Genomic DNA, 18,535 nt, shown 5'->3' with positions numbered 1-18,535 from the left:
CGAAAATCCTAGAAATGTGGGGAGGTTTTCCATTTAAAAAAGAGTAGAAAGAAAATGATGAAAACATGGGTGAGGAGGGTGAAGGCGCGCTTTATGTCCAAACACCTTGGTGCTGAAAAACAATCCAAAAATAAATTTTCACCTAAGGCTGGTTCATACCTCCTGCACAGTAAAACGTGGAGCACGGTTTACTTTTAAACTTTATTGAAACGTCCGCTTTGGGGCAGGATGAAAAAAATGCAGACGTTGCAGATTTCCACACCACAGCTAGCCCAAAAGCTGCATTCAAGTGTGAACAAGGCGCATAGAAAACAATTGTTGGTTTTGTTTGTGTGTTTGATTCTGTGCAGAAAAACGCAGGTTTCCACACAAGTGTATTTGAGCCCCTAGACCCCTTTCACTCGGGCATTTCGACCAGGTCAGTTTTTCAGGTGAACCTGATTAGAAGGTCCATGAAGCCCTATGGACATGCAGGAGTGAACAGGCTTGTGTCCATTTACACCCAATACCCCCAGATTTGTCCAGGTTTGGTAAAAAAAAAACTGAAAAGGGCTGTGTTCTTGCAGTCCATATTGGACATATCCTGATGTAAATGGACAATGGAGGTCCTTTACACCCGGCCAAGCATAGAGCGGACAGGGGTCTGCTCTGCAGAAAGTGAACAGGCACGGATGTGACATCTGTCCCGTTCAGCTCCAATCAGCAGGGGATCAGCTCACAGATCCCCTGCTGATCAGAGAGGACTCCGCTCCATGTAAAAATAGCCTTAATAAGAAAACAGTGCAACATTCTGGGGAGGTTAACAGCATTTCATCAGAAGTAATAACCAGGCAGACCTAAGGTGACAGTCACAGATTCGTTTAAGATAGTTTTATTCTGTGACAGAGAAGCGCCTACATTCAAAATTCAGAGGTAGATTAAGACTTGTTTGGCAATCTGTGGCCTTCGTGGGAGAGTAGCAGTTTTTAAACCACAAAGAAGCAAGTATATTGTTTTAGCGTGTGACAAACAATACTGGAATTTCACAGCTGACAACTAGAACAAAGTTTTGTTTATAAATCCATGAACATTTGAAGTGCGTTTTTGCAGTTGGAGAGCATATACAGTCATGGGCAAAAATATTTTTACCCTTGCATTTCTGTCAGATAATGCACCACTTCACCCAGAAAATTGTTGCAGTTACAAATAGTTAGGCATTCTCATATCTATTTCTTTTGCATTGACAGGACTTTTTTCTCAGAAAATAGGTGCAGGAACTCAACCATGACCCCCACCCAAACACCCTTACCCCTGCCCACACACAAACATTGACCGAACAGCATCAAATAGTTGGTGCGGTCAAATTTCACCAAGTATCACAGAGTCCGGGGGGGGGGGGGGTGTTACACACAGAGTGCAGAGTCGCAGGGTGTGCTACATACATAGTGCAAAGTTCAGGGGTGCGTTGTATACAGTTTATGGGTACACTACACAGTGTGCAAAGTTTGGGTGTGCACTACACACAGAGTGCAGAGTTCAGCCTTCTTCCACAGCTGCTTACCTCTGCATTCCCTATCCACATCTCACTTTCACCCCTCTTTAGATCTGATCTCTGCATGCAACCCCCCTTCCACTGCCCCCATCTTCTCCCTCCCTCCTTAAAAGCTCCACCATCTTCCACATGTCTTACTTGTGTTTCTGTATTAAGCTGAATTGCCCATCCAGCTCTAGAACCTCCCTGAACACTGTAGGTGGCTCTGCCCCTCTCACTTGCAGGGAGATCATCCAGTGGGGGTGTCGGGATTTGAACTGCACCCTGGGCACCTGCATCTCCCTTGTCCACATCCTGCACAGTGGAAGCTGCTCAGGAGATCAAATCGAAGAGAGTCTTTGGGAGACAAGCTGCCCCTTGTAAACACAGAAGCCGGACTTCTGTATTTTATAAGTGATAGTAGTGAGCAGGGAGCAGATGGCTGGAGTTCACACTTGTGCGATGACAGACATCGCATGTGATTCGCACTGCATTGCTGTGAAGTTCACATGCGAATTCTGTGCAATGTGAATTCAGCCATACAAACTGTATGGTTGAAATTGCATCACATTTGCACCAAAAATGGTGCAGGACCCTTTTTTTGGTCTGCACTGGAATTGGAATGCATGGGTGTTCACATTTATGCGATCTGATTCTTGCATTGTTTCACAGTTCGCACTGCAATCCGATCTGGGGGTGTCATTAACTTTACATTGACACCCCTATCAGTTCGCAGATCTCAGTGTGAACCGTGTGCGATTCAGGTGGAATGTGGGGACCGGCACTGAATCGCAGGGTTTCCCGCATCGAATCAGTGTGAGCCGGGACTAAGAGGTAGTGGAATTGAGTTCCACCAAGTTTCAGCTGAAAAAAAGCCCTGTGTATTGGTAGAACACAAAGTTGAGAAACAAAAAGCGAAATCGGACACATTACGTGCAAAACTCCAAAAATGGACTGGACAAAATTGGCACCTGCTCAAAGCTGTAAGAAATCATTGCAATTCAAGTTTGTGATGCTACTGTAATTTGTAATTAAACTCCCCTATATTACCATGTGCTGACAATATAGAAATCACACCGGCAACCAGGTAAAATGGTGAAAAATTGACTTTTCTGTTCTGTATCTGTGTGCCACACGGAGCATGGAAAAGAGAAAGAGCAGCAAAGAATTCTCAGAGGATTTGAGAACAGAAATTGTGGAAAAGCATGAACAATCTCAAGGATACAAGTCCATCTCCAGAGATCCTAATGTTCCCGTGTCCATCGTGTGCAACATTGTCAAGAAGTTTACAGCCTGTGGCACTGTAGTTAATCACCCTGGATGTGGACAAAAGAGAAAAATTGATCAAGGATTTCAACGAAGCATTGTTTGGTGAATAAAAAACCTTGATCAACTAAAAGACAAATTGAAGCTGATCTTCAGGCACAGGGTACAACTGTGTCAGCTCGCACTGTACGTTGCCATCTGAATGAAAAGTGACGCTATGGTAGGAGTCCCAGAATGACCCCACTGCTGACACAAATCATAAAAAAGCCAGATTTGAGTTTGCCAAAACCTACCTCAGGAAGCCAATATCCTTTTAGGAAAATGTGCTGTGGACAGACGAAACTAAATTACACCTTTTTGGTAAAGCCAATCATTCGGTTTTCAGAAAAAGAATACAGTCTCTACAGTCAAACATGGTGGAGGTTCACTGATGATTTGGGGTTGCTTTTCTGCTTCAGGCACCGGATGTCTTGACCGTGTGCATGGTATTATGAAATCTATAGACTACCAAATAATTCTGGGGTGCAAAGTAGGGCCCAGTGTCAGAAACTTGGGTCTCCGTCAGACTTCATGGGCCTTACAGCAGGACAATGACCCAAAGCACACGTCAAAAAGCACCCAGAAATGGTTGAAGACAAAGCACTGGCGAGTACTCAACTGAAAAAATGAAACAAAAAAAACTGCGCTTGGGTCTATTAAATAAAAAACAGCTGCTGCACATATGCTGGATAAAACATAAAAACAGTATAAAACTTAAAAGCAGCGCTATATAAAAAGTCCAGGTATAGGTAGGGTCCAGCTGTTTGGTCTTCTTGAAGTGGCACCACCAGAGAGAGAGAGAGCAACCCCAATCACACTGCTGCTTACCGTCCCACTAATAAAAGAAGGCTCAAAGGTTCCACCAAACTGCTCCTCCAGAAATCCTCAGCGATTCCAGGATCAAGCCAATTAGGTGCGACTCCATACAGATGGTACAAGGCAGACTGATCACTCATATATATACCAGAAAAAAGCAAAAAGAAAACCATAGTGCAAAACCTAATGAACCACCATTTAATTTCCTTATGCCAAATAAATGCTTACAGGTAATAAGAGTAAAAAGAGCTTATCTGCCAGAAATGTTTGACCGCCAACGAGATGACCGCTGCGTCACTCCGTAGTGACGTCCCACATCACAGGTCTCGCCCAAAGAGACCTGTGAATTTTTTTTTTTTTTTCTTTTTTTTTTTTTTGTGGCTTTAGTGACACTTTAACGTACGTAAAAACTGAGGTTTATGGGATTTATTTTTTTAATCCAGTGATCAGGTTTTTAATGATTTTAGAAGTGTCTCAACTAATGCCAAATGCCTGTTAACACACAGACACTAACGCTGACTACACATTATACAATTTTCTTTCAGATTTACCAAAACCATACAATTTGAGGTCAAACCTAAACACTTTCAAAGTTTATGCAATCAGGTAGGCCCTTGCACCACATAGTTGAAGGTAAATGTAAGGCTACATTCACACCTGAGCGTAGCGTTTTTCGCGCGTTTTTTACCGCGATTTTTGCGGCGTTTTTTACCGCGATTTTACCGCGATTTTTGTGCAGGCGTTTTTAGATTGAATAGAGATCAATGGAAAACGCCTGTAATCTGCCCAAAAAGAAGCTCATGTACTTTTTTGAGCGTTGGGCGTTTTGTATACAGCGTCAAAACGCTCAGATGTGAACAGGGGCCATTGAAATGAATAGGATTTGTCTTGTTGGGCGTTTTGAGAGCTGATCCTAGAGCAGAAAAACGCCCCAAAAACGCCCCAAAACGCCTACATGTGAACGGAGCCTAAAGGAAATTGAACAAGAAAATTGTATAATGTATGGCCAGCTAAAGACATGTTACGTGCAAAAACACAAGCCACACAACCATAAATACAAAGTAATGTTGCTCCAATGGATCTATTTCAGGATTGAAGAACAGATCTCAGGATTTTTCCATAATAATTGTTATGGACCATACCCTTTACAGGTCCCTACCTCCATGTACTCCTCCTCCTCCTATACTGTGTTAAGTACTGAAACTTGTAGTTCTGTAAAGCATGCTGAGTGAAGAGGTTCTGGCTAAAGATCATCCCGGACAAAACTGTTAATAACCTACTTATTATAATTGCCTTATACACTGAGGATCAAAATTAGAGAATTTATGAACACTTGATTTTTTTTCTATTAATAATCTTCATTGCTGAACATTTCATGGAATTTGTTTGTAGCAATACCATGCTACTGGAACAGTGCTTTTCAAAGTAACCAAGGCACTTCAACAAAAAACCTTTATTTTGTAGAAAACACAATAATCAAAATTTGAGAACAGCAATGACTGTAGCACGGAGAAAGATGACAACTACAAATTCTGAAGGTTACAACAATCAACAATTAGTAGGAAGTGGGGGGGGGGGGCCTTGCTTTGAATGACTAAAGCACATCTGTGCCGACAGGACATCACTAGTCTTTCACACTTCTCTGGTGTGATTTTGTTCCAGTCTTGCCACTGTTTGGTGACTGTAGTGGGTTTCTTAGCCAAAACCTTGTCGCCAAAAATTTTCCAGAGGTTTTCTATTGGGTTTAGATCAGGACTTTGGGCTGGCCATTTCATTATTTCAATGTTTTTAGCTTCAAGGAACTGCTTTCCTCGTTTTACTGTGTGACAGGGGGCATTGTCATACTTAAAAACTGCTGCCTGATTGGGTGATGAACACAGGAAAGGAAACGCATGTTGTCAAAGAAGGTTCTGATAAACATTTGCATTCACTCTACCATGTAGCTGTATAAGAGGCGCAACTCCTGCTGCAGATAACATCCCCTCTATGGCCTCTTGCACACTGCAACTTAAAAAAGCTCAGTACAGTTTTTGTTTTTTACAGAGCTAAAATACAGCCCATTCATTGTAATGTGCCTATGCACACAGGCGCATAAACGAGCGCTGTGTATTCTTAAGTAAAAACAAAATAGAAAAATCAGCATTTTTGGGCAGTAATTTATGCCTCGTGTGTGCAAAGGGACATTTACATAATGCATTAAACAATAACGTGAGAATAAGTTTCCGCGCAAAAATGTGTGCAAAATTGCGAAAGCGTATGCGTGAAAATACTGATGAGTATTATGTGCAAGAGGCCAAACCATGACATTTCCCCCGTTTTTACTGACTTCTTTACACACTTTAGGTTCAGTCTTCTCCAGTTTGGCGACGAATGTATTGTTTCCCTTTTGGATTAAAAAAAATGTAACTTGCTTTCATCACTAAAGTGAACTTTGGCCCCTTTCTCCTCTGCCCACACAACATGCTCCTCAGCAAAGGTTAGTCTAGCCTTTTGATTCCTTCTGCTAATGATAGGTTTGGTCACTGCAGAGTGGGCTTTTAGTCCAAATTCTCCTAATGACGAGACACTGTAGGACAAGACAGATCCTTGTGCCTTGTACACACGCATCGATAGTTGGCCATGAATTTTCGGCCAACGTCCGATCGGCCGATTTTCGGCTTGTTAGTATGATGCTTTCGACAACCGACTCCGACTTTTCGGCCGAATAAAATCTGGTGTGCAGGCTATAACATTTTTGTTGGCCATCAACACAAATGCCGATTTTCTGTCAGTCAGTACAGATTTCGGCAGACAAAAATCTGATGAGTAAGACTGGGCATGCTCAGAGATGAAAAAACACACGGAAAGTAAACCAGCACACGACATCCCTTCTGAAGTAGATTTTTGTTGGCCGAGAAAATTCGTGTGCAGTCTAGAGCACATTTCAACCAACTCAACAACACTGGACAAAAGTCGGCCGATTGGTCGGCCGATAATCGTTGCGTGTGTACAAGGCATTACTCTGTTCATTGCAACTGGCAGCAATCGCAGCTGCAGTGTTGAACCGACTTGCTCATTGAGATTCTCTGCATTATCCTGTCCTCTCTTGCATTTATTTGTCTTTCGTGGACAGCCAGCCTTGAATGAGTTTGTGACGTTGTAAAGATGCAATATTCTAGAAGTCACAGATTTGGATCAACAAACTTTTCTTGCTATGGCTGAAAGGGTCACCCCTTTGGCCTTCATCTGGACAACCTGCTGCCGGAGGGTTTCAATCACTTTAGAATGGCTCACCATCAAGTCAGTGAAAACAACAAAGTTAGGCTGCCAGTTAAATAGTTTGTCAGAAAATTTAAAGAAATTAGCACAAGGTGCCATATTGACACCAATAACTTGGAGGTATCTGAAAGTGTTCTCTAATTTTGATCAATGTTCTTTTTCAAACCTCATTGAAGTTTTTTATTCTTTGCTTCAAAATATATGTTACTCCTAAAATATGCTTAACAAAACTGCTTTTTTACTCCTGTTTAGATCATTTTAAATAGGACTATGCGGTGACCTTGAAATTTAGGAAAGTGTAGGTTCTCTAATGGCGCTTTTCCCCTGCATGAAACCGAACGGTTCGGCTCGCTTTTGTGCTTTTCCACTGCTGGTACCGCATGGTACGGTGTAGGAACGATTCGGTACGGTACGGCGCCACTTTTCCACTGCATGGAACCGAACGGTACGGCTCTCAAAAACAGTATCACCTCGATTGTGGTTCCAAGAGGTACCATACCCGGTACCATATCCACAATACTTTGCATGCAGTCACTACTAGCCACTGATTGGTCAGAGAATCCCACCCCGTTGTTATCCCACCCACTTAACTTTAGTACTACTTTAGTGGAAAAGCAAACCGTACCGAACCGTTCCAACACCGTACCATGCGGTACCAGCAGTGGAAAAGCAAACCGGGCCAAGCAGGGCCGAGTAGAGCCGAGCCGGTACTTGCAGTGGAAAAGTGCCATTATTTTGATCTCCAGTGTACATCATCCACATGGTTATTTGGCATAATGGATCACATGACTCAAGGCATGTAGGGCATCTTTGTAAAAATCTGCTCCCCTCTATACCACATTTAATTCAAATATGATCTGAACTGTGCTTGACCTTACATTTTAAAACCAGCAGGAGAGATTTAAGGTGTTCCACGGAATGTATGAAGCAGAGAGATGCATACAATGCAGTTAATCAGGTGCAGCCTCCTCTCCAGCAAAGATAACAGCAGCACAGTAGTGGCACTACTAAATCCCATCTCAAAACGTGTGATGCAAGCAGCCAGAGGTAGACTTTTTAGGGTACTACAGTACTTGGCTGGCACACTAAAATCTTTAGATTGTTACCCTAAAAAGTAGGAAATCTTCACCTACTGGACATAAATCCATTTTTTAATTTCTTCTCTTCGGATAAGCTTTTTGAAACTGTTAAAGATTAGCTGTCCCGGTTTACTGCTGATAATGCGCCTTTAGTACACATCTCTGGTTGTCCATTCATCTGTTAGAGCTTGGAGAAGCCTGTAACTTCTACGACTTGAGCACTTCCAAGGATATGGAGAAAAACTTCAGCACACTAAAGCCCTGTACACACGGGCCGAATGTCGAAAGACATGGGCTGGTTAAAAAAAAAAAGCCAACATTCGGCCCGTGTGTATGCCCGGCAAAACCAGCAGCCCACATGCTCCCAATCAGCGCTGATTGCAGTGTTGTGGTGGATGGGGGGTGGAAATACAACAGCTCAGCAGGTGAGATCGCTGTACCAACATTGGATCGTTAGTACAGCGGTTCTGATCCAGCAGGTTGAACGAAAAAAAAAAACTCCATAGTGCGTACCTGGCTTTACATACAGGAATGCCTTGGTGGGGTTTTTATAATATTCCATGGTCAGTAAAAATCAAGTTTATGAAGAATCCACTTCTCAGCTTCTTCACCTTCAGGCGCCTCTGCCGATACCACTTTCCCAACTTTCGGGGGGGGGAGTAGTGTTCTGAGAAGAGAAAACATGACTTTTTCCTGAATGGGTAGAAATACGCAATGTCTGTGCAAGTCTGGGATATCCCTTGAAGTTGTTTTTTTTAGAATATTTATTTTTGTACATATTTGTGGTTCTTAGTGAGCAGTAGCCTTAATAAATGCTACTCTGTGTTGTAGAATCTGGGTTTACACAGTTCAAGAGTTCATGCCTATGGGATTTGTGCCAGGTGATCTGCCAGTGACTCATCCACTCCATGAATATGCATACCGTGCAGGTGGCAGCAGAGTTAATATTTATTTAATTCACGGCAAGTTTGTTTTTTGTTTTGACAAAAATGGTTGGACTTGGCTGTAAATTTCCTGTGCTGAATTTTTTTCAAAGCCACTAGATATTAGCTTTACACCGCATTCACACTGCAGCGGCACGACTTCGGGGGCAACCTGTGAAGACTTGCACGGACTTCATAAAATGAATGTCTATAGAAGTCGCCTCGAAGTAGTACAGGAACCTTTTTCTAAGTCGGAGCGACTTGTGTCGCTCCGATTAGAACCGTTCCTGTACCACACAATGGACCGCAACGGTCCGCGACTTGTCAGGCTGACTAAGTATCCTGACAAGTCGTATTAGTGTGAATGGAATCTTACACTCGGTTCACACTGTTGCCACATGGGATCTGACTGGTGAGACCCCAAGTTTCCCCAAGACCCCTATGAGAACCATCTTAGCTGATGCTGCACAATTCCCTCCGACTTTAGAAAAGGTTCCTGCACTACTTTGGTCTGACTTCGGTGTGATTTCAGCCCTTGTACAGGCGGCTCCTAAATAACATCCAAGTCGGAAGGAAGATGCAGGGCAAAGTCGTATACTTTGCCGACTTAGCAGTGTGAACCAGGCCTAGCTCTAAGCATGTTTGCATTTATTTTTATTGTAAGCTTAGGAGACTCAAACAACTATTGGAGCACAATTTATGGTACTTGGATGCTACAGTCATAAACTACATATACACAAAGTCTCAAAACCATTCACTGAAAGCATAAAATTGCATAAAGCATGAAGGGGTTTGAAGCCTATTGTGTAAACGCTACCTACATTTGCAATTTTTGCTGCTGCTGCATATGCTCAATATCCCACCAGTCAGCGTTTTATTTATTTAGAAATCTGTTGTATGATGCTGATACAATGATAGGATATGTGTTGACACCTGGAACATGTGATTGATCATCTACTCAAAGCTGTTCAGTTATATTTACTGTTGAGTACCTGCACGTCATTGGTCTTTGCTACAGGTTATCGAATGTATTCTGTGCTCACATGCTGTAAACAAGCAACCTTTGAAACCTATATCAAATTCTAGTATGCATCAATGGCAAAGGTTAATTGTTTTAATTGCTTCCTACCTCTTGTGTAGGAGGACTTGGGCCTCTTTCACATGGGCTGCCAGTTTTTCAGGAAGACCTAATCAGAAGGTCCAATGTGTCTCTATGGACAGGCAGATGTTCACTAACTTGCCCACTAAAAAATAATGGGAGAGGACTCTGTCTGTCCTCTTCTGCTTAACCACTTCCATACCGCGCGATTTCTGGCACTCCGCTCCTACATAAAAAAAATCATAATTTTTTGCTATAAAATCACTCGGAACCCCCAAACATATTATATATATATATATATAAAATTTCTTTTTTTTTTTTAGCAGAGACCCTAGGTAATAAAATGGCGGTCATTGCAACTTTTTATGTCACACATATTTGTGCAGAAATTTTGCAAACGCATTTTTTTTTTGAAAAAATAAAGTTTTATGAATTAAAACAAAACACTAAAGTTAGCCCAATTTTTTTGTATAATGTGAAAGATGTTGTCACGCTAAGTTAATAGATACCTAACATGCCACGCTTTAAAATTGCGCACACTGGAATGACGCCAAACTTCGGTTCTTAAAAATCTCTATAGGCGACGCTTTAAAATTGTTTACAGGTTACCATTTTAGTGTTACAGTGGAGGTCTTGGGCTAAAATTGTTGCTCTAGCTCTAACGTTCGTGGCGATACCTCACATGTATGTATTGAATGCCGACTGGCCACGATGAACACATGTGTTCGCTTCCGCGTGCAGGGACAGGGGCACTTTCCATTTTTTTTTTTTCTTTTTATTGTTTATTTTGTTTTGTTTTTTTACACTTTTTCCCTTTTTTACGTTTTTTTTTTTTTATCACTTTTATTCCTATTACAAGGAATGTAAACATCCCTGTAATAGGAATAGTGAATGACAGGTCCTCTTTATAGGGAGATTTGGGGTAAAAAAAAAAAAGAAAACGATCTCGGCTATTCAGCCGAGATCAGTGGAGTATTGAAAACTGCCAGGCCGGACGTGACGTGATGACGTTGTGCCCGGGTCTCCGAGAGTTAGAGACTGCCAGGGACCATCTGGTCCTCACAGTCTCTATGGTGACACTTCCACCAGTGGCCGATTCCTTCTCCAGCTCACCGATCGCACAAGCGAGCTGGTAGAAGCATCGGGGGGGGGGGGTGGAGAATGTCAACTCGCTGTCCACTCCTCCTCCTCTCTCTGCTCCCATAGCAAGCCACTTACTATGGGGGCAAACGTGTGAGCTTGCTCCCAAGCCAGGATGTGTGTGTATCCATAGACGCACTCAGCACTGCTCTCTGCCCTGTCACCCTCCCTCCAAACTCGATTTGACTGACAGAAGCAGGAGCCAATTCTGTCCTGTGAGACAACAATTGAAAGGGGTTTTTTTTTTTTTTTTTTTACCCTAATGCATCTTTAGGTCTCCTGCAGGTTTGACTTTTGGGTGTTGCAATATTGTAAGACTTGTGTTTTCTTGCAATTTTCTGGAATTTTAAAGAGATCATATTTTAATGGTTAGCGGAGTCAGTTGTAACTGTTGGATCATTAAGTCTCCGTTCACACTAGTACGACTTGTTAGGCGACTTGGTCAGCCTGACAAGTCTCGCACCGTCGCAGTCCATTGACCGCTACAGGACCGGTTCTAATAGGAGCGACACAAGTCGATCCGACTTAGAAAAAGGTTCCTGTACTACTTCGGGGCGACCTCGGAGCGACTTGCATAGACATTCATTATATGAAGTCCGTGCAAGTCGTGCCAAAGTCGCGGTGCACGCGACTTCACAGGTCGCCCCCGAAGTCGTGCCGCTTCAGTGTGAACCGGCACTAAAGGATAAGTTTACTTTTTGTAAAAATAAATAAATAAATAAATGCACATTTTTCGCAGGTAAAAAAATGTGCATTTATTTATTTTTTTGGAGCCTGTAAAGCATTGCGCCAACAATCAGATCGCTGGTCTCCAAGAAGAACCCCTCTAGCTGTTACAGCGGGGTTTGGGGAGGTGCAGGGGCTGGTCCATTCACAACATGTTACTTGTTACACCCTGAATATGGGTGTAACATTACAAAAAGTTGAACATCTCCTACAGGGGTCTTCAAACTACGGCCCTCCAGTTGTTCAGGAACTACAATTCCCATCATGCCTAGTCATGGCTGTGAATGTCAGAGCTTTACAATGCCTTATTGGACGTGTAGTTCTGCAACAGCTGGAGGGCCGTAGTTTGAGGATCGCTGCTTTAAGGCACAACAGGATTTTTTTTTATTTATTTAAATGCGACTGTGTAAGTACATGAATTTGACCTTTTATTGACCACATGCAATCGCCTGTACAGTAGGGCTCAGACAGGGGCATAGCAGCAGAAGGAGCCAATCAGTTGTGTTTTAGTGCTGATGTGCTTACAAGAGTCGTGCTGATAGGTTGAGAAAGTGGTGTCACAAATCCTTTAGCAGGTAAAACCACTCCTTTTATATGAATTTAATCCGTGTACTTTGCTGTATACCTAAGGTTCAAGTTAGCAGAATTAGTCCTGCATCAGAGTGAGGAAAATGTCAAATCACTTGTAATCTTTATTCAGTATTTTGGTGACTGTAGCAACTAGTATTCTGATACTATCATACTCCAAGGCATTTCCATGCTTCAAAGTTTCCATTTAGTCCCGGTTCACACTATTGCGACGCGGGAACGCTGCAAATCTACTGTGCGTTTATGCATCGCATCCACAGCACAGGCAGTTCACACGGCCATATACAATACATTGGAGGTGTCAGTTCAAAGTTGACACCCCCAGATCATATCGCAGTGCGATCTGACAGTTGGCACAGGAATCGGATCGCACTGGTGTGAACCACCATGCAATCCAATTCTGCTGCGGACCAAAAAAAGGGTCCTGTGCGAGTTCACTGCGATTGCGGTGCAAATTCAGCCATACAAACTGTATGGCTGAATTCGCACCCCACAGACATTGCATGTTTTTAGGAGCAGTGCGCTCCAAATCATATGCGATGTCTGTGATCGCAATAGTATGAACCAGGACTTATGAGGGGTTCAACAAGCAGATTCAAACCTCTTATAACCATGTGTGGAACTCTTACACAAATCTCATCACCAGAGTCCCGGAAAGATATAAGAACCTGAAGGCTAGCATCTATTAAAGTGGTTGTAAACCCACTTTGATTACTTTTGCCTATAGGTAAGCCTATAATGAGGCTTCCCTATAGGTGCTGTAAATATCTCCTAAACTTACACCGTTTAGGAGATATTTACATTGCATGCAGCCGATGACGTCATGGGCGCATGCGCTCTGAAGAAATGGCCATCCGTGCCGTTTCTTCAGAGCTCTGCCGTGACCGGCGGCTCCTGCACGCATGCTCGGGAGTGACGTCACGCGGGTCCGGCCAGTAATACAGCCGGACTCCGCAGACCCGGAAGAAAGATGGGCGAAGATGGATGCAGCCGGCAGTAGGGACAACGTGGGCTTCGTTGCAGGTAAGTGTCACATAATGTGCTAGTATGCGATGCAATCTAGCACATTATGCACTTACTTTGCAGGAGAAAAAAAAAGAAAAAAAAAAAAGGAAGAGTTTACTTCCTCTTTAAAAAAAACTAAAATATCTGTATGGGTGGACTGACCTTTATCTTTTTTATTCATCCTACATGTGACTGAAAGGTTTAGTCAGATTGTTCTAAACTGCTGTGACATGCTTGTTTATAACAGAAATGTTTTATTTTTTTTTCCCCTACAGACATAATTTGAAAAGGGGAAATGGATGGTGGTGCCCCAAAACCAGCTGCAGTAAATGGCGTCACCATGAAATCACAGCTTCAGGTTACAGGTAAGTGTTTAAAAGGTTGCTGAAATTGAATTCCCCCAGCGTGTCTTTCATTTTCATGTTTATCATAGGTAGACCGCTCTTAAAGCAACTTTTACCTTAATCCCTTCATGCCTAAGCCTTTTTCTGACATTTGTTAAAATACGTATTTTTTTTTGCTAGAAAACTACTTAGAACCCCCAAAATGTATTATTTTTTTATTTTTTTAGTAGAGACCCTAGAGAATAAAATGGCGATCATTGCTTTATATTTTGTCACGCTGTATTTGCGCAGCGGACTTTCAAATGCAATTTTTTTTGGAAGAAATACACTTTCATGTATTAAAAAACAAAACCGTAAAAGTTAGCCCAATTTTTTCGTATAATGGGAAAGATGATGTTACACCGAGTAAATGGATATCGGACATCATGCTTTAACCACTTAAGCCCCGGAGGATTTGGCTGCTAAACGACCAGAGGGTATTTTGCGATTCGGCACTGCGTGACTTTAACGGACAATTGCGCGGTCGTGCGACGCTGTACCTAAACGAATTTGGCGTCCTTTTTTTCCCACAAACAGAGCTTTCTTTTGGCGGTATTTGATCACCTGTGCGATTTTTTGATCACGCGCTATAAACAAAAAAAGAGCGTCAATTTTGCAAAAATAGCAATATTTTTCCCTTTTTTTTATATGAAATTCCCCCAAAAAAAATTGTAAAAATCAAAATTTTTTAATATTTTCGGCCAATTTGTTTTATGCTACCTATGTTTGGTAAAAAAAATCGCAAAAAGCGTATTTTGATTGGTTTGCGCAAAAGTTATTGCGTTTACTAACAAAGGGAAAGATTTTTGTCATTTTTGTTGTTTTTTTTTTAACGCGTAATGGCGGCGATCTGCGATTTTTTTTTTTGCGGTACTGCGACATTGCGGCGGACAGATCGGACCCTTGACTGACATTTTTGACACTTTTGGGGTTACCAGTGACATTTCTACAGTAATCAGTGCTATATATATGCACTGTTACTGTAAAAATACACTGGTAGTGAAGGGGTTAACTTTATTTGAGAGGGAGGGGCTGTGTGTGTCCCTAGGGGCGTGATTCTAACTGTGATTGGCTGTGGCTTCAACTGTATGCAGAGTGATCAATGGATCTACATAGTAGATCCATGTGATCATCTCTCATACAGAGAGGAGAATGACAGGCAGCTTGTTTACACAAGCTGCCTGACTTTCTCCCTCTCCCCCGCCGATCGCAGAGTGGCCGGCGGCGATCGGGTCCGCCGGTCACACGCGCGGGGGGGTCCGTGACCACGCGGGAGCGCGCCTCCGGCGGCGCGCGCTCGCTCCCTAAACCCTCACAGGCGAGCGACGTAGACCTACGTCACTTTGCCTGTGAGGGGCTGACCGCCGCCGTAGATAGTCGTGCGGTGGTCGGCAAGTGGTTAAGATTGCACACACTGGTGGAATGGCGACAAACTACAGTACTTAAAAATCTCTATAGGCGACATTTTAAAAAAAGGTTAACGGTTACCTGCTTTGAGTTGCAGAGGTGCTCTTGTGCTAGAATTATTGCTCGAACGATCGTGGCGATAGCTAACATATGTGGCTTGAACATAGTTTACATATGTGGGCACGACTTACCTATGCGTTTGTTTCTGCGCACGAGCTCGGAGGGACAGGGCGCTTTAAATGTATTTTTTTTTCTTTTTTTCTTTTTTTTTTTTTACACTGTCCCTTTTTAAAAAAAAAAAATTTGATCTCTTTTATTGCTGTCATAAGGAATGTAAACATCCCTTGTGACAGTAATAGGCAGACTCCAGATCCTTTTTTTGCACTTAAAAGCATTCAAAACGCCAAGTTTAGCTGTTTTGAATACTGTCATTTTTAAAAAGAAAAATCTGGCATCGTTTAAGGCTCCAGTAATCGGAAGTGATGTAATGACATTGCTTCCGGGTTTCTATATCAGAGACCTGATCAAAGCCGAATCCGTCTGCTGGCTGGTCGCTCGGTCTTGGTGGGACGGGATACCCGAGTCGAGCCATGGGGGGGGGAGGGACATCCTCTCCCGCTCCTTATAACAGAGCAGCTGCATCAGTTATTACAAGAAAGCCGACTGTCGACTTTAAACAACTCTAGCTGCAGGCATCACCCCGGTACAACCTCCTGAAGCCGAGGCCAAATATTTGTGTTCAGTCAGCATGTAGGGGTTAATAAATGAACTTTAAAATTAAAAATTCTGAAGCAAGCAACCTGCAAAATGAGACTGGCCATGGATGGATCGATATTTGCCTGCTTCAACAAGGACCGGTCAAAATTTCGACCCATCTTTAGCCTGTCCCGTTCGTGAGCAGTGGATCTACTGATCAACTGCTTACGAACGTGCTGCTGGAAAATTTTTGTTTGATCAGCACTGCAGCCAATAGGCCGCAGTGCAGATTAGTGTATTTTGACAACGGAGGAGTCTAGCTGACTCCTATTCTATCAGAATATATTGACACAGCAGGAAGAATGCCTCCAATCCACCTCTATTGTGTGGGTAGGAAAATCTGTTCAGCCTTTTTTGCTCAGCCTACTGGCTGAGCAAAAAAAACTGAGCTATGTATGACCAGCTTAAAGGATAAGTTCACCTTTGGGAACATGTTACACGTTCCACCTGATTTTAGGGTGGATCATGTAACATGTTTCCAGTGCTACAGCCACTACCTGCTGATAGGCTGTTCTGTGTCGCCCACTAAAGAGTGCTTGTTGCTAAAACTACCTTTGTATATCGGAAGTATACATTTGTTGAGCAGCGACGGCAGCTGTAAACCTGCCTTAAGGTAGACCTGTGTTCCAGTTATAAAAAAACCCCATCTCTGTGTAGGAAGAAGTGTCCTTAGAGAGGACACTCCCCGTATGATGTCATCGTTACTAGCTACAACCAAACGTGGGAAATGTATTCATAGGGCTGCATGCTTCATGTGAAGCAACCAGAGAGATGCCATAAATGCCAGTTCCAGGAAAAAGGAGGGAGCAGTGGCTGAAGCTAGACAGTGAGCACACAAAAAAGAAAATCGTACACAATGAGGAAGCATTTTATTGAAATCACCATGCACTGAGTCTTCACTTTGCTTTCTTCTGAAGCTGTGGCATCAAGGTGAATCTTCAGCAGCTGAAACTTTCAGGCTTGTTGGGAGTCATCACCATCTTTTGTAGGCTGCTTCTTTTTTTTTTTTTTATCTTCAACCAACAGTGTTCCTTTAAGTTGGACCTGTGCTTTGCTCCTGCAAGACAAATCAACAGGTTTGCTTTATACGCACCCCCACCAGCAGCTCAACATCTTTAGGGATGGGAAGTTGATAATTGGTATTCCCTTTTTTTTTTTTTTTTTTTTTTTTTTTTAAAGCCGTCTCCACTACAAGAAAAAGTTAGTGTATTAAAGACTGTGAGAACTTCTAATAAGTAGTAGGTTGAATCTGGTTCCATTCACCATCTGTTGTTCCACTGAAAGTCTGCAGTTTGTTTTGAGGGAAGCCATGCGATAAGAATCATAAAATGTGAGTACAGACAGGCTGTTAATGCAGGATCACACTTCGCATGTTAATGACATATAACAAAAACAATGATCGTATAAATAGATTTCAAAGAGTGAGAGAAGGATTTATAAAGTCATAATCTGGGTTGGCACAGATTAAAATATGCCAGTCATAATAAAAATCCTAGGTGCTGATCTGTCATGCTGATCCTCGGGTTTGAGTCTAATAAATAAGATCTTTTGTATTCGAGAGGGAAGGGAGGGGGGTGATGATAGGGGAGTAATGGGGGGGGGGGATATATTGTGCCAGATACTCAAAAGACCCCCTTTTGCTCTCATGCCTCCTTTCTTGACTTTGGTCAGATCTCCCTCCCTTGGCAAGGGAACCTATCTCCGCATCTGTGCCTTCCTTGGGTCAAGAGCAGATGGTGAGGGGGGAGAGAGGAAAAAAGTATGACCGTACTTAAATTCTTAACATACACTGAACAAAATTATAAATGCAACACTTTTGTTTTTGCCCCCATTTTCCATGATCTTAATTCAAAGACCTAAGGGCCCTTTCACAGGGGCGATCCGATCAGATCCGCCTGTCAGTTTTTTAGGCAGATCTGATCGGATCCTCCATGCAGCTCTATGGGGCAGCGGATGTTAGCGGAGACACCTCCGCTGACACCCGCTGCCATCCGTGTCCGATCCTGTCCGTGAAATCTGGACGGATGAAAACCCTATTTTTCCATCCGTTCAGTGATAGTAGGCAGTGACAGGCAGTCCGCGCTCATCCGATCCCCCATAGAGGGCAGCGGGAGCTGAGACACCTCCCTCTCCGCTCTGCAAGCGGAGACGGAGCTGTCATCTGCCGGCTCAGCGGGGATCGCGGATCGATCCCCGCTGAGCAACACGGATCCGCCTACGGAGGCGGACCGTGTGAAAGAGGCCTTAGACTTTTTCTGTCTAAATCTGTGTTAGTGAGCACTTCTCCTTTGCCCAGATAATCCATCCTCCTCACAGGTGGGGCATATCAAGATGCTAATTAGACAGCATGATTATTGCACAGGTGTTATTACACATAGAGTCATAGAGACTGCCGGGGACCATCTGGTCCTCGGCAGACTCTATGGTGTACGCCCGCCTCTGGCGGATTCCTTCTTCGGCTCGCCGATCGAAGCACCGGAAGCCGGCGGGAGGGGGGATGTCCCCTCCCGCTGCCTGTAAGAACGATCAAGTGGCTTAAC

General features: G+C 43.2%; 1 protein-coding gene across 2 annotated transcripts in view; it reads left to right on the top strand.

Moving 5' to 3' along the window:
• Window positions 1-18,535, top strand: part of ITCH (itchy E3 ubiquitin protein ligase) — a 139,474-nt gene that overhangs the window by 51,010 nt on the left and 69,929 nt on the right. For both annotated transcript variants that reach the window (XM_082272949.1, XM_082272950.1), the window contains exon 2: window positions 13,725-13,814. In XM_082272949.1, the coding sequence (XP_082129075.1) occupies window positions 13,745-13,814 (70 nt within the window). In that variant the 5' untranslated portion in view covers window positions 13,725-13,744. The remainder of the gene's footprint in view (window positions 1-13,724; window positions 13,815-18,535) is intronic.

Source organism: Pelophylax lessonae, assembly GCF_965119305.1.
Source record: "Pelophylax lessonae genome assembly, chromosome: 11".
In the NCBI taxonomy this organism is placed as follows: Eukaryota; Metazoa; Chordata; class Amphibia; order Anura; family Ranidae; genus Pelophylax; species Pelophylax lessonae.
The sequence above is the reverse complement of the archived record's forward strand: the minus strand, read 5'-3'. Positions and strand labels throughout refer to the sequence as shown.